Source organism: Centropristis striata, chromosome 8 (assembly GCF_030273125.1).
Source record: "Centropristis striata isolate RG_2023a ecotype Rhode Island chromosome 8, C.striata_1.0, whole genome shotgun sequence".
Lineage (NCBI taxonomy): Eukaryota > Metazoa > Chordata > Actinopteri > Perciformes > Serranidae > Centropristis > Centropristis striata.
Window position 1 is genome coordinate 9,859,145 of NC_081524.1, and position 13,469 is coordinate 9,872,613.

At 37.7% G+C, this 13,469-nt stretch overlaps 1 protein-coding gene across 1 annotated transcript; it reads right to left on the bottom strand.

Moving 5' to 3' along the window:
• Nucleotides 1-1,827: 1,827 nt before the first annotated feature.
• Nucleotides 1,828-13,321, bottom strand: gnl1 (guanine nucleotide binding protein-like 1). The gene is made up of 12 exons (XM_059339857.1): nucleotides 13,114-13,321; nucleotides 11,118-11,262; nucleotides 10,486-10,622; nucleotides 10,209-10,360; nucleotides 8,609-8,680; nucleotides 7,396-7,588; nucleotides 7,093-7,191; nucleotides 6,770-6,952; nucleotides 6,108-6,286; nucleotides 5,671-5,854; nucleotides 4,676-4,816; nucleotides 1,828-4,561 (listed from the first exon to the last, which is right to left on the bottom strand). The coding sequence occupies exons 1-12, from the start codon at nucleotides 13,184-13,186 to the stop codon at nucleotides 4,296-4,298; spliced, it is 1,824 nt and encodes a 607-aa protein (XP_059195840.1). The 5' UTR covers nucleotides 13,187-13,321; the 3' UTR covers nucleotides 1,828-4,295.
• Nucleotides 13,322-13,469: the final 148 nt, after the last annotated feature.

Consider the following 13,469-nt stretch of genomic DNA (forward strand, 5'->3'; position numbering starts at 1 on the left):
ACAAACACCATTATAATAAAAGCAACTAGCAGTTTATCCCACAGCTGCATCTTTTCAAGAGGCTGTTGATTCTCCTCTTGAAGGATCAGGCACCTCTTATGAGGGAAGATAAATCACATGCAGTGTGCTTCAAGCATCGATTAGAATAATAACAATAATGCAATCCTTTTTAATCATTTTCTACAATATATTATACTCTGGTCATTGGAGGAAGAAGATCTCAGATCTTTTACTTAAGAAAAAATAATAACCCGCGCGGTGAATGTCACAAACTACAAACTCTCATTGTTCTTTTCCTGCCACTTTACACGTCTACTCCACGACAATTGAGGGGAATATTGTATTTTTTACTCCATTACAATTATTTTACAGCTTAAGTTATTAGATACGCAAGTTATTAGATACTTTACTTACGATTTTTACATGCAAAACATATAAAGAACATTTAAAATATTGTTTATAAGATAACTGTTTAATGTAGATTAAATTACTGAAAACTTTATTTAAGAGCACAGCTGTAGTCAATTGATAATAAATTGGCAGCTATTTATATTCATTCAACTATTTAGAAGTAATTTCAAGAATTATTTTTAATAGGTCAGAGGTTTATTTGCATTTTTTATTTCCTCTGTAATGGAGTATTCGTACAGTGATATTAGTACTTTTACTAAAAAGTAAAGGATCCGAAGACATCCTCCACTACTGAATACAAAAGTATTGTTACCGCATTCAGAAATTTTACTTTAAAAGTACAAATGTATTTTCTTTCAAATTATACTTAAAGTACCAAATGTAAAAGTCCTCATTAGGCAAAATGAGGCATTTCAGAATATTCATTATATATCCGGATTAAAATGATTATTGCACTAATATGTTAACATCCCTAATGTTGGAGATGGTTAAGGTAGTGCTGATTTAGTCCATAAAAATACATAGTTTTTGTTGAGTCATACTTTGTATAAATAATCTCACTCTTCAAGGTAACTAGTAAATTAAGCCGTAAAATAAATGTTGAGATGATTGCACTAGAATAGAGTTTTAGCTACAGAAGCTAGTAGGTTTTAATTTTGGACTGTGCATCCCTCCTTTTCTATACCTCCCACACAGGTTAGGTTGAAATCCCATAATGCATTAGGCAAAAAGCAGGTTAGTACCTGGTCCTCAGTGATCATATTACAGTGCCTCAATATACACACATATTTAGTATAACATTAGTTTTACATGTAATTAAATGGCTCAATTTACCTATAATTATTCCAAAAGAGCTCAAGCTTGCTAATGACTTCAATTATACCTTAATGATTTTGTGGTTGGGTACATTTTACTTCATTTCATGCTATCTGCTTCAAATATTACCCATCTGGAAATTTAACGATTAAGTAGTTGGGAGGACTTTAATTAGATCGGAATATGGTGCAGCAGTATCAGCAAATCTCATCGTAGTAATTATCTGTCTTTGGTAAAAGGAAGTCCCCTAACTAATTACAAGACAACTTAAACCATAAAGCACTAAGATCTCCACGGAATTCATTTATATCTGTCTATTTGGCATTCAGGCAGTGCACAGTCTAATTAGTCTGACAAAGCTCATCCAAACATGTCCAAGCTGTCCACTTTGATCACAAATCTCCTCTCAAATTTGAAGGAAAGTTCACACGTCATCTGTTCTCACTTGTGCATTTGAAATAAGTGGCAGTTGGCATGGTGTGTGTATTTTTCATGAAACAGGAAGTCATATAGGGTTCATTACTGAACAATATTTCCCTGACAACATGCAGATATATTAAAGATGTCTTTAAAAAAAATACAAAAAACGGTCACATATGGTTTAGAGGATTATTTTCTTTTATTGCAGAAAGCAGTCCAGTCATCATTAGGCGTACTAGGAATGAAATGAGGAATGCAGCAAATAGCCTGAACACACCTCAAGCCTTCACACTACACTCTCCAGACGCTGTCAGTGTTATTATTTCCAAAAAATAAAATAAAATTCACATCAACACAACTTAAAGTCTGTCGTGTTTCAAACAGCATGGTGGTGTTGAAGAAGTGTTTTACACTGTACCAATGGTAGAAATGACTGCATGTGTCTGCAGTGTGATGCATTACACAGTAACACAGCACGGTGCTGTTCCCTCAGTGTACACACAAATGAGGAACGACAACAGCACACAATAATACAGCACTCAGGATTGTAGCGGGGCCATCACACAGTAAGTAAGAGAGAGAGAGAGAGAGAGAGAGAGAGAGAGAGAGCGAGAGAGCGAGAGAGAAAGAGAGAGAGAGAGAGAGATAGAGAGACCGGTCAAACAGCAAAGATGTCAGTTTTTCTAATTTCAACTGAAGATTTTTACTGATGTTATGTATGGTGTGCAGGTGTCCGAACAGCATCACAAGTTCTGACCTTGACATTGAACACTGTTGAAGTTATAGTTCTTAAAACAGCACAGATGGAGTGTGTAATGATATTTATAATGATGGACAGATGGAAGCTAAGATGGCCAGTCTCTCTTTCTGTGTGGTTAAAGGAATAGTCTGACATTCAGGTAAATACAAACTTATTTACTCCTATGTAGAGTTAGGTGAGAAGATCTGAACGGTAAATATAGAAACACCTTTAAATAGGGTTCCGCCAAAAGTGAAATTAAAGCCTTTTCGAGCTTTTCCAACACTGATCAAATCTTCATCACATTAAATCAAATGTTATTGCATCATAAACAACCCAAATTTTGTCCCATGGCAGCATTCTACAAAAGGGTGACTAATTCAAAAATATAATATCATATTTAGAAATGTTTCACCTGTTCCTACGTAGGCCTGACATCCTATATGACCTAAATTTAAAATTATAAAACAGTTTCAAACTCTTTAAACCTTGAAAACACCATATTTTAATTCATGTGTTTTAAACAATTTGGAACACTGTTTAAAACGCACTAATTAACACATTACATCTCATTCGTTTATTCCATACAAAGCAAACCAAGCGTAAAATCATGTATTGTGGTTTTCCTAGGAGTTTGTGCTGGACTTTTTCTTTGCCGGGGGCTGTAACTTCCTGGAGTCTAAAACCACAATGTATCATTTGTACACTTTAGTTTTTGTACAGCTTACACAAACAAGATAATAATGTGGTAATTAGTGGCCGTGTAGGAATTCTTTGCTGCCTTTGGACAGAGATTGGCGAGCTGCTTCCTCCCATTTCCAGTCCTTGTGCTAAGCTAACTTTTCATCTCCATTACAGGAGTGGCATCAATCTTCTCATCTAACTCTCAGGAAGAGAGCAGTTTCCCCAAAATGTCCTATTCCTGTAGCTGATTGTTAAGCAGTCTCTGTTGGATCAAACCCCCTGTACTGCCATTAGCATATAAACCTGCTGAATGAATGTAACCAAAACCCTGCACTAAATACTGTAGATTTCCATCAGCATCTTAGGATCATTTTTGTAGTAGTTAAAACACTACAAGTTAAATTCCTGAAACAGCGTCATCCAGCAATACAGGATTCAACAACCCCCTCCCCTCCCCCCATCCCAAACATTTTCAGAAATTTCCTGCTGACTATGTAGAACCACACCAAATAAAATATCACTCTTGGACACAGTATTATCTTAATCAAAACCAAGTTCATGTAAATGAAAACCGTAATACTGGTAACTGCAGAACTGTGTGTGTAAAAATGTTGGTTTTAATTCATTCCACTTTTATGGTTTTAGCATCTCCCATATCCCATCCCCACACCCTTTAACCAAAGTTGTGACAAACTATGGTCTATAAAGAAGATTAAGAGTCATGGTCTTAAATCTCCAGCTGCTCTGAGAGCCAAATGGCTTCTCCAGTGAATGACATCATATCGACAGTGCATCTGATTTGTTTTATCATCTATTTCCTGAACTTTGGCATCTCAGCTGTGAAGTCACTTATCAATAAAGAGATTGAAAACCAGTTGGTTGATTATTCCAGACTGAGGGAAGTTATTTTGTTCATTCGCTTCTGAGGAACTACATGCAAAAAAGAAAAAAAAAAAAATTCAAACCAAACCCATTCCTAGAAGCAACACTAAAGAACAAGCAGAGCAGAGGCACAGCATGGAGTACATGAATATGCTCTGTATATTATAGAGAGAAGGGAATGGGGAGGATTAATTAGAATAGTTCATGTTAATGTACAGAGAAGGTGATGGCATGAGAAGGGGAGATGCAAGAAAAAAATAAGAAGGAATGCAGATTTAGGGGGGAAAAGGAATGAAAAGTGCACTGGGATTAACGGGCAGAAGTTGCAACTTCCTGCTTATTATTACTCGCATTCATTTTCCCGAAGGACATTGTACATGTTGACAGTGAAGCCAGATGACTTATCTTCTTCCCGTCTTGGATGTCCAAACCCTTCATCTTCATCATCTCCATCCTCATCATCGTCTGCGTCCCGGTCTCTCTCTTCCTCTGGCTCGGTGCTGGACTCTCCGTCGTCATCATCGTCCCTCTCCCCTGTTCCTTCCTCCTCTGTCATCCTCCCTTGCAGAGCCATAATCTCCGGCAGGTCTGGGTGATTTTCCCAGTGCTCTGTAGACCAGAAATAACCCAAATATGAATTAATTCCACCCACCACCTGCTGTTTTAACCTTCCAAATACACTTGAAGCTGAAATGATGACTCATGGAAGAGAGACTCTTTTACCTCTCAGGCAGCTGTAGCCAGGTGGTCTGAGGCAGAGGCACAATCTGCCATCAATTGCCAACCGCAGGAGACTGTTAGCTGCTCGGTAAACATCGTGGCGAGCTGCTTTTGCGGTCTTATAGCCTCTCCTGTCTGCCCATGCTAAAGAACGCAGAGACAGATGGAAGAGAGAGACATGACAGGTGTTAGTGACAGTACAACACAACATGGTGTTGGCCATAATTAAAGGAAAAATCTGTCCTTTTTTTTTTTTTTTTTTACAGACACCACATCTTGCGCATCACTGACTCAAAGTCATGTTGTTTTTCATGTTGTGGTGTTTGTTTTTGCATTAACTTGTGAATTTATATTTGATGGAGAATTGGACATAACTTGGCTGCCAATTTAGAGGAGCTGACTATTTGTAATTAGTCTTTTATTTAATTATTATTACTATCTTTTTTTTATATTAAAAAAAATGTAAGGAAAAAAATTTAATGATTATTAAATAAACAAGTAAAATATAAAAATGTATTAAAAATTAACACAGAAAAATCTAATTTATATCCCTATATTAACATGAACAACAAATTAATTACCAGACACATACAGATTGTGTATTTGTGCTGCATATGTGCCTATTATGTACATTGTGTTTGCTCTACCTAATGATCTGCCCACATTATTCATGCATTCCAAGTAGTCTCCTCACTTTATCATATATTTATCAGTCCTGTCCTTACAGGTTAAAGAAATGTGTTTGTATGACTCGACTTCTGCCAACATTCCTCAAAAAAGGCTTCCTCCAGTTTCTTATTTTAGTTTGCTTTCCAACCATTTTACTGGTTTGTATTAAGTCTGTGGCTCCACAGTGATCTGTATCCGTTGTGGATCCAGGTGCAGCTCAATATTTTGGGGGAGCTGAGGTTGTGGTGTGGTATGTAAGTAACTGTGCAGACATGATCCCCCCAAAAAACAACTACCTGAAAGGTGGCTGGCACCAGCAATACACTTACCCTCACACACATCCCAGGCAGTCCAGCTGTGCTCTTCAGGATCCTGTTTTTCATGAGGTTTCTGATCCAGCAAACTGGGATGTTTGAGCTTCAGCACTGAGAGGAATGGAGTCCTTTCACACAGATAACCAACTGAGCTGTAGGGCTCCTGCAGCTGAGACACCGGGTATATGCCCGCCAGAATCTAGAGAAAATAATTGGCCAAAATAAAAGACAAGAGGGAGAAAGAAAAAGATCAATGAGAATAATCAAAGAGAGCCCAATTTATTTTAAACGGCATAGACATAGCTTGCAAAAATTAGCATTTGAAGAGAACAAATGGGAATGTATAAAATCAATAATCCATCTTCCCAAAGGTGTGCGAGTGAGCTCTTCAAGACAAAGTTTATAAATAAAAGTTACGTTTGACCTCAAGTACAGAAAAATGTTGGTCTTACCTGCAACTGTTTATTGACACGGGAGGGAAAAACCAGTCCAGGGCAGTCACAGAGTTTCACTGTCGGGGTGAGGTAGTAGGTCTGGAAGTATTTGGTGTGGCCTGGGGTTCGAGACACACTCACCACCTTCCTCCCCACCAGGCTGTTTATAACTGAGGACTTACCAACATTTGGAAAGCCTGTGGGAAAGAAAAGGATGGGTTTAGGATCAGTCTTTAATATCTACAAATTAAATTCCTAATTCAGTTTTGCCTGAAATTGTCCAGGATTGGAGAGAAAGGTGTTTATTGTTTTGATGCAATTTAAAAAAAAAAAGAAGGGCACTCAGAGACTAAGACCTCCACAGAGGCATACCCTATCTTGTAATGCAACGTTCAGATTATGGGGGCATCCACATTTTCATTTTTCTGACTATTCTTACAGCACATGAAAGCAGCACATTTTCCCTATCTCACAATGTAAACTAAAGTGAAAAACATTTTCTATATCCGCCCCGTGATTTAAATCCACACACAAACACACCGAACAGAAAACATAACATCACAACAAAGTTTCTATTAAATTCAGCTGAGAAGTTTGATAGAAACTGCTTTTCTTTGCAAGATTTTGTTCTGGAATAATTTAAAGAAATTCAATTTCTCAGTGAAAACTCAGATGCATACCTATGCAGCCCAGTGTGAGAACCCCATCTTTGTACAGCTCCTGGGATGGGCTGCTCATCTCCATAGTGCTGTCAGTATGGTGCTCCATCAGCACCGACTCTGCTCCTTCGTCAGGCGGTTCGCCATCCAGTCGCTCAGCAACAGCATCTCTCTTAATCTTCTGCTCCCAGCTGGATAGGTCAACTTTGAAACACAAGAGGTAACATTTAAAGGATCAGCACAAATGTGAATACGCTAAGAGTCAAGTTTGCAGAGTTGACAGCTGACAGAGTTATTATGGCTTAATCATGAGCATGATAGAGTACGAAGGGACAGACACCCACCTTTCCCTGCTGTGATGTCCTGACAGGCCTTCAGGATATCTAAAGGACCGCCAGCGTGACTCCAGTCAGCCTTCCTTCTCATCCGCTTCTTCTGAAGCACTACAAGTCAGCAGACAGACAGATGGTTATTCTCATCGCAACGAGAGCCTGTCGGGTTATTCTGGTGATATTGCACTCATATAAATTCACTGAGTGGCAGGTTTATTTCAATTTCAATGTCTGTCTGATGTTATATTTTCAGTCCTCTTCATTTCTCATCACTGTCTCCCTGCCCCTACTCTCTCTCATTCTCTCACTCCTCACCTGTGCTGTAGGGCTGTCCCGGGTGGGAGGTAAAGCAGACTATTTGCAGGTGGGGGAACTGGGAGGTCATGTAGTGTTTCCAGGCGATCACCAGTGGGGGAGGACACAGGTCGGCTTTGTTCAACACGAGGACCACCTGCTTCTGCAGATCTCCTGTGATGTAGTGGTACAGAGCTGGAGGGAACTGCAGCACCTGAGTGGTTTGAATAAGAATAGCTCTTATTAAAATAGTAATTATAGCCTATTCAACAAATAAACCACTAGATCACATCCTTATTAATAGGAATGAGACAAGTTGTGCTTCTTTTAGCTTAACATTAATACTGGAAACTCTAAATTGAGGAAGTGAATTCACATCAGATTAATTATATCTGGCATAAAAGTTAGAAGTATGTCAGGGGCTGGAGAAAAACGTGTTTAATTTTAACTTGGAATTAAATCATGAGTCGTAAATTACACAGACCAACCTTTAAGGCAGAAACTGTTCTTGTCCTACTTTTATCAACAATACTACAAAAATATACATATATAAATAACAGTTAATGTGACACTTGACAAATGGTTGATGTGAAATATGGGAGACTGCTCACCTGAACAGCCTTTTCCATATAATATGTTTAACCATGTTTAAATGTATTTATCTTCAAATAAGCTAAAAATGTGACTTTGTGCTAACAACTTTTTAATCTTGTCTATCTTATCATCCCTTGATGATCACTGCATTTATATTACTGTAGTGATTTTTTTTTTTTGCAAAGAGGAATATCTTGATTATCATATTACTGATACTGTGTACTGAAATCAAATTAATAAACTGGTTAGAATAAATCAATAAATAAATACTACTTCTTCTAAAAGCATGGACTTAGTAATAATCAAGTTTGTGTTTAAGTACATGTACCAGATTTGATAATTTTCTCAATGTCTTCATTGACTTTGCCTCCAAATCTGCTTCTGTGTTCAGTAATAACCATCTTCTTCTCCATCTTGTTATCACTTTTAATTTGCATTGACACTTTCCTTTAACAGCATTATACATGTGTCCTGCCAGTATAAAAAATAAAGTCTCTTATAATGTAAACACTTACTTTAGATGACCAAATTGTGAAAATGTGTGTCAGATAAATATAAAAAATATTGAGATGGATGTTGACTGTGTCTCCATCTAGTGGTCTGATCCGTCCTGCAGGCTTTCGTTTACAAGATCACCTACCGGGTGCCTGATGTCCACGATGAGCAGGATGACGTCTGACATCTCCAACACTCTCCATAACTGCCTCCATGTCTAAAGAAAAAGAAAAAACAAGTGCGTGTGTGAATTCACAATTTTTGTTCTTATCCGGCATTACAGCTCATCAGGAAAGAATAGTAAAAGATTAGGATTTTTTTCATCTACATTAATAAGATTTTTTATTATTCTATTTAATGTAATGCTCCATTTTAATACTTTAATAATAATATTCAGTCAAACAGGCATCATTTTGATCCTCAGCTCCACTTAAAAAGCCATCATCTCTAGATTACTGAGAGTCACTTATTACACCACCAGCTGCTCAAGCTGCTTCTGCTCTGATGTGCCTCCTGAGCTCAGCCCACGCTTTGAAATTAAATGATCTGCAGGGTTTCTGATTTTGAAAAATAGTGTTACCATTTTCGCAGCCTGAGCAAAACTGAGCAATATTACAGCATGCAATGGTACTTAGTCCCCAGTGGAAAATACCAGACAATACACAGGCTTGTACTAAAATTCTTACAGATTCCCACATGATCCAAAGTTGCCACAATTAAATATTCAGTTCATGGTGGGTCCTGGAGTTATATGCTGCAAAACAGCCTGAACAGTTGTGTTAAGAGGATAGTGGCAAGGCAAGTCTGCAGGGTAATCATCAGTTTACAGGCAACTCATAAAAGAAGGATTACTTCATCCTGGTTTCTGTTGTCAAAGGGTTTAACAGGATTTATAAATACTCATTTTGCACAGAAAAGGTGCTGGCAGTCTGAGCTTTTAAAACCTGGATCTCATATAATAAAAAGGGTTCTTTGGCTGCATGATAAACCTACTGCTCTCCACTGAAGAAAACAATTAATACTGAGGGCAAAGAGGGTCAAAAGCAAGAGTGTACATTCGAGAACATTAATAATGCAACTAATCTAAGATCACCAGAAATTTGTTAAGGTCTGACCTTTATTACTGGGTGATTTAGTTCATAGAATAAAATGAAGATTTCTTCTAGGACATAGGCAGACAAATTATATGAACTAGGGCATTTAATATACATTAGCACCTGTTGTGTTTTTGGCAATGTGCAAAATGACAACAAGTCTGGTAAAAATTTCACTTTTGTCTGAGTTTAGCTTGCTGACACAATGTCGGAACTTGGAAAACAAAAACTTAAGCTGTATCATTCAAAAAGTAAAGAAGAGAAAATTAGTTTCTGATCCAGTCAGCCCTGTCATGATAACTATTTTTGTGAGACAATATATTGTCCCAGAAATGAGTTCAATAAATGATTTTACTGACCATAAAAAAATAAAAATAATAGCATAACAATGCAATACGACTTCAAAGAGCAAATTATTTTTTAAGAATATGCAGACATTAGAATTGTTACATGAAAACAATATTCTAGTTAAATCCTAAATATATAAAACGAAACTATTAATAAAATGGTCTCTGGTGCGCTTTTACAAAAGATACATGCATGTACACACAACCAGCAAAAATGATTGAGGGAAATAAGTCAAGAACAGGCTTAGGTTAAGCACTTTTATGGTTTAAAAACCCTCAAGCGTGTGCAAATTAAGTAACTTACCTCCAGATTGTGCTCAAAGTGGCTGAGAGAGCCAGCTGGGTTTCTGGAGTGCAGGTCATCCAGGTATTCTCTGTACGACTTCTCCTCTTTCCTCAGCAGGTTCTCTCGTGTCATCTCATAACTCCAGGACGGCCGTCGTGGGAAACCAAGACCTGGCAGTGAATAATTAAATTTCAGTGTGTCAAGCAGTGACCCACTCCATTAACCTACTCTGCTCATCTGTTTGTCTTATTTTGAGTCCGTCATGTGGAAAGCATTAAAAGAAACACAGCCAGACCTTTCTCTGAGGGGTAGAGGTCTTCTATGCTGGTCTCATGTTCTTTATCCGAGACTGGCTGCAGTACTTTCTCCCTGGCCAACTTCTTCCTCTTTTCGACGTCCTCTTTACTCTCTTTCTCAAAGTGCAGTCGGAACCTGAAGACAGTAGGGTGCCATCAATAGGGAAAGCCTAGCCTTGGGTTGCTATAGCTAAAAAAATTATATTTTAAATCATTTTCAGAACATGCATTCACCTGCTCTAGATCTGACAACACACACTGAAGAAACAAATGTATCATATACATCATCATACATGTCAGTCAAAGTTAGATCAGAACATTGACAATAAACAGTATAGTATTTTCTACAGCAAATTTAGAGCAATTAAGAACAAGCTTTCCAACAATTTAGAATTGCTAAAAAACAGTCTAAAGAACAGGCCTCTTTTTCCTTAGAGTAGCCACTTTACTATCCATTCAAGCATCCTCCTGCTGCCCCAACCAATGCATTTGAGGCACCATGGACTGTCAAAGAACAGACACATAATGCACAACATGCATCTGTCACAGAAAAATCTTACATCTTTCACAATACCATTCTTGTAATGAAAATGATTTAAAAGAAGTATTAGTGATGATACTGACAACTCACCTATTGGGATCGTATCTACCTTCTCTGCCGAAGGGCTGTTGATTTATTCTCCTAACATCTGTGGTCTCACTGTCTGAGGTGTCCGACTGTCGATCTCCTCGCTCCACGCTGGCATTGCGGCTGCTCGGCCCTGATCCCGTGTCACCTGGGAGTCAAGGTCAGGGATCACAGTCAAACATAGACACACATCCTACATCATATATCTACTTTTTTCACTCATATTGGCTGTCACAGATATGCTTTAAATCAGGTGCGCCGAAGGTAAGTCCCAAACCAGGACGAAATGTGAGAAATGTATGAGAAGACATCGCTTGATTGACATTGGATGTTTGAGAGTAAACAAAGGAAGTTTATTCAAAATAGTACTTGACTTGGTGGTGATCAAAGCACAAAAACATACATTTGAAAAACCAAGCAGCAATGTCAAATTACAATGTTCCAGATATCATGCCCTTGTTATTTAAGATAATCCACAGACATTGCTGTGAGCAGTTTCATGTACAAATAAATAATCATTCGAAATACAATAGGGACCTCGCAGGTCGTTGCCTGCTCGGGCCCTAATTATTTTCTTCACAACGTCTGAGGATTACCTTGAGTAACCTGGGCCTCTAAATTTCTGGAAAGAGACAACGCTGTTGAGTTTTTCAAATGTTCTTTTGACGCTTTGAGTACCACAAGCAAAGTGACATATAGTTATATTATATTAGAGAGAAGACATCCCTATGGTCGGCATCTCCAACACACAGTAAGTCAAGCCAAAATAATCTAGATGATAAATAGCACTACGAGGAAGAGGAAAAACAAACAACACAAAAACAAATTTGTGATTTTTGGATGAACTGTCCCTTTAACACTTAACAGACTGCCTTGGGTTTGAATTACTTTCTTATAAGTCATGGCATGGTTGAACCCATGAAGGCCTAAATACATTTTAAGGTATGTGTGTGACATAGCCAGGCTATGTGTGACATATTATTCCTTCAAATTAACAGTTCTTTAACTTCAGATTTCCAGTAGCACAAAACATGTTTTACGAATTAAACTGAAATCTTTGAGCCAACATCTGTTCACTCATAAATGCTGTTTTGAAACTGATCAGCAAGTGAAAATACACTACCTCATGGCCTTTGCTAATTTGAAACTTGTATTATTAAGGACTATGAATCAAAATGATCAGCTTTAAGCCATTATTTGACCTATTTGTAACAAACTTGCAAGCCAGTGAATGTTGTACTATTTACAGCCATTTAGTCTGAAGGCAAGTTATGTCACACTGCTCGTTAGAACAGCTAAGTAAAAGAAACGTGGAGGTTTATTTTACAGGCTTAATAAGTGGTCTGCTGTTTTAAATAAAAACCTTACTAACCCAACACAGACACAGACGGTTTGCTGCTTAACCCTCTGGAGTATCTATTTATTGGAAATACACGTTTTATTTACAGTAATAACTTTATTTCTATATGATATGTAAACAAGCTGAGAATGCCAGTTGAAGGTGCAATCATAGGAGCTTTCAGTGTGCCATATATGTTTCTAGAACATTTTTAAAATGTGAATTTTCTTTCTACAATGATAACTATTACTATTTTCAATTTACATGCAAATTGACTGTTTTGTAGTTTTATTATTTTTTCTGCTGTTTTTGTGTGTATAAAGGGTTAAAAAAAAGGTACATTTCCATAGAAACCTGTGTCTTTTGTTTGAATTTTGGGTTCATGGCAGCTTTATACTTAGTTATTTAAAATAAAATGAAAAATCTGACTGATAGCCAAGTTTGTGTAGAGAAAAAGGAGCCATGCATGTGATGTAAGGACAGACTGAAAGATGCTAAACACAGACAGAAATGAATGCAGAGGAAGTTGACAAATTTGAACCAAATCTCCTGGACTTTAGACGTTTAACTAACTGCTAACTGCTACATTTAGCCGTGGAGCAAGAACCGTTAGCTAACTGCTAACGTTAGCATGGTAACGCTAACGGCAAATGTAGTTACCTCTCTTTCTCTCCCGTTTGACTTGTAGCTGTTTCTTCTTCTGTTTGTTGCTAAATGGCTTTTTCCGGGGCATAGTTATAAAGCAAGCTGGTTAATATATACAGCTGTACTGCGTATTGCTATCTACAGCTTGTCACACTGCTTTCTTCTTGACGTTATTTACATGGGTGAAGTTTCTCGACTCCTACACTTTTCAGTGACGCCATATCCACTGCAGACCGCAGAGAATGGTGGACGAGACCACTTTTCAGCGTTTGCTAACTGCCCGAGTATACAATCTTCTGGATTATATTATTTAGAGGTGACTTTATGATGGGTAAATAGATTCACTCTGAGCACGTTAATACACATGTAGC

Excerpts from the sequence above, each read along its gene's own strand:
- gnl1 (XM_059339857.1), bottom strand. The coding sequence starts at position 13,186 with ATGCCCCGGAAAAAGCCATTTAGCAACAAACAGAAGAAGAAACAGCTA. Across the intron at positions 10,361-10,485 it reads CCTCTACCCCTCAGAGAAAG|GTCTTGGTTTCCCACGACGG; the intron begins GTCTGGCTGTGT and ends ATTCACTGCCAG. Across the intron at positions 7,192-7,395 it reads GGGACAGCCCTACAGCACAG|TGCTTCAGAAGAAGCGGATG; the intron begins GTGAGGAGTGAG and ends GCTGACTTGTAG.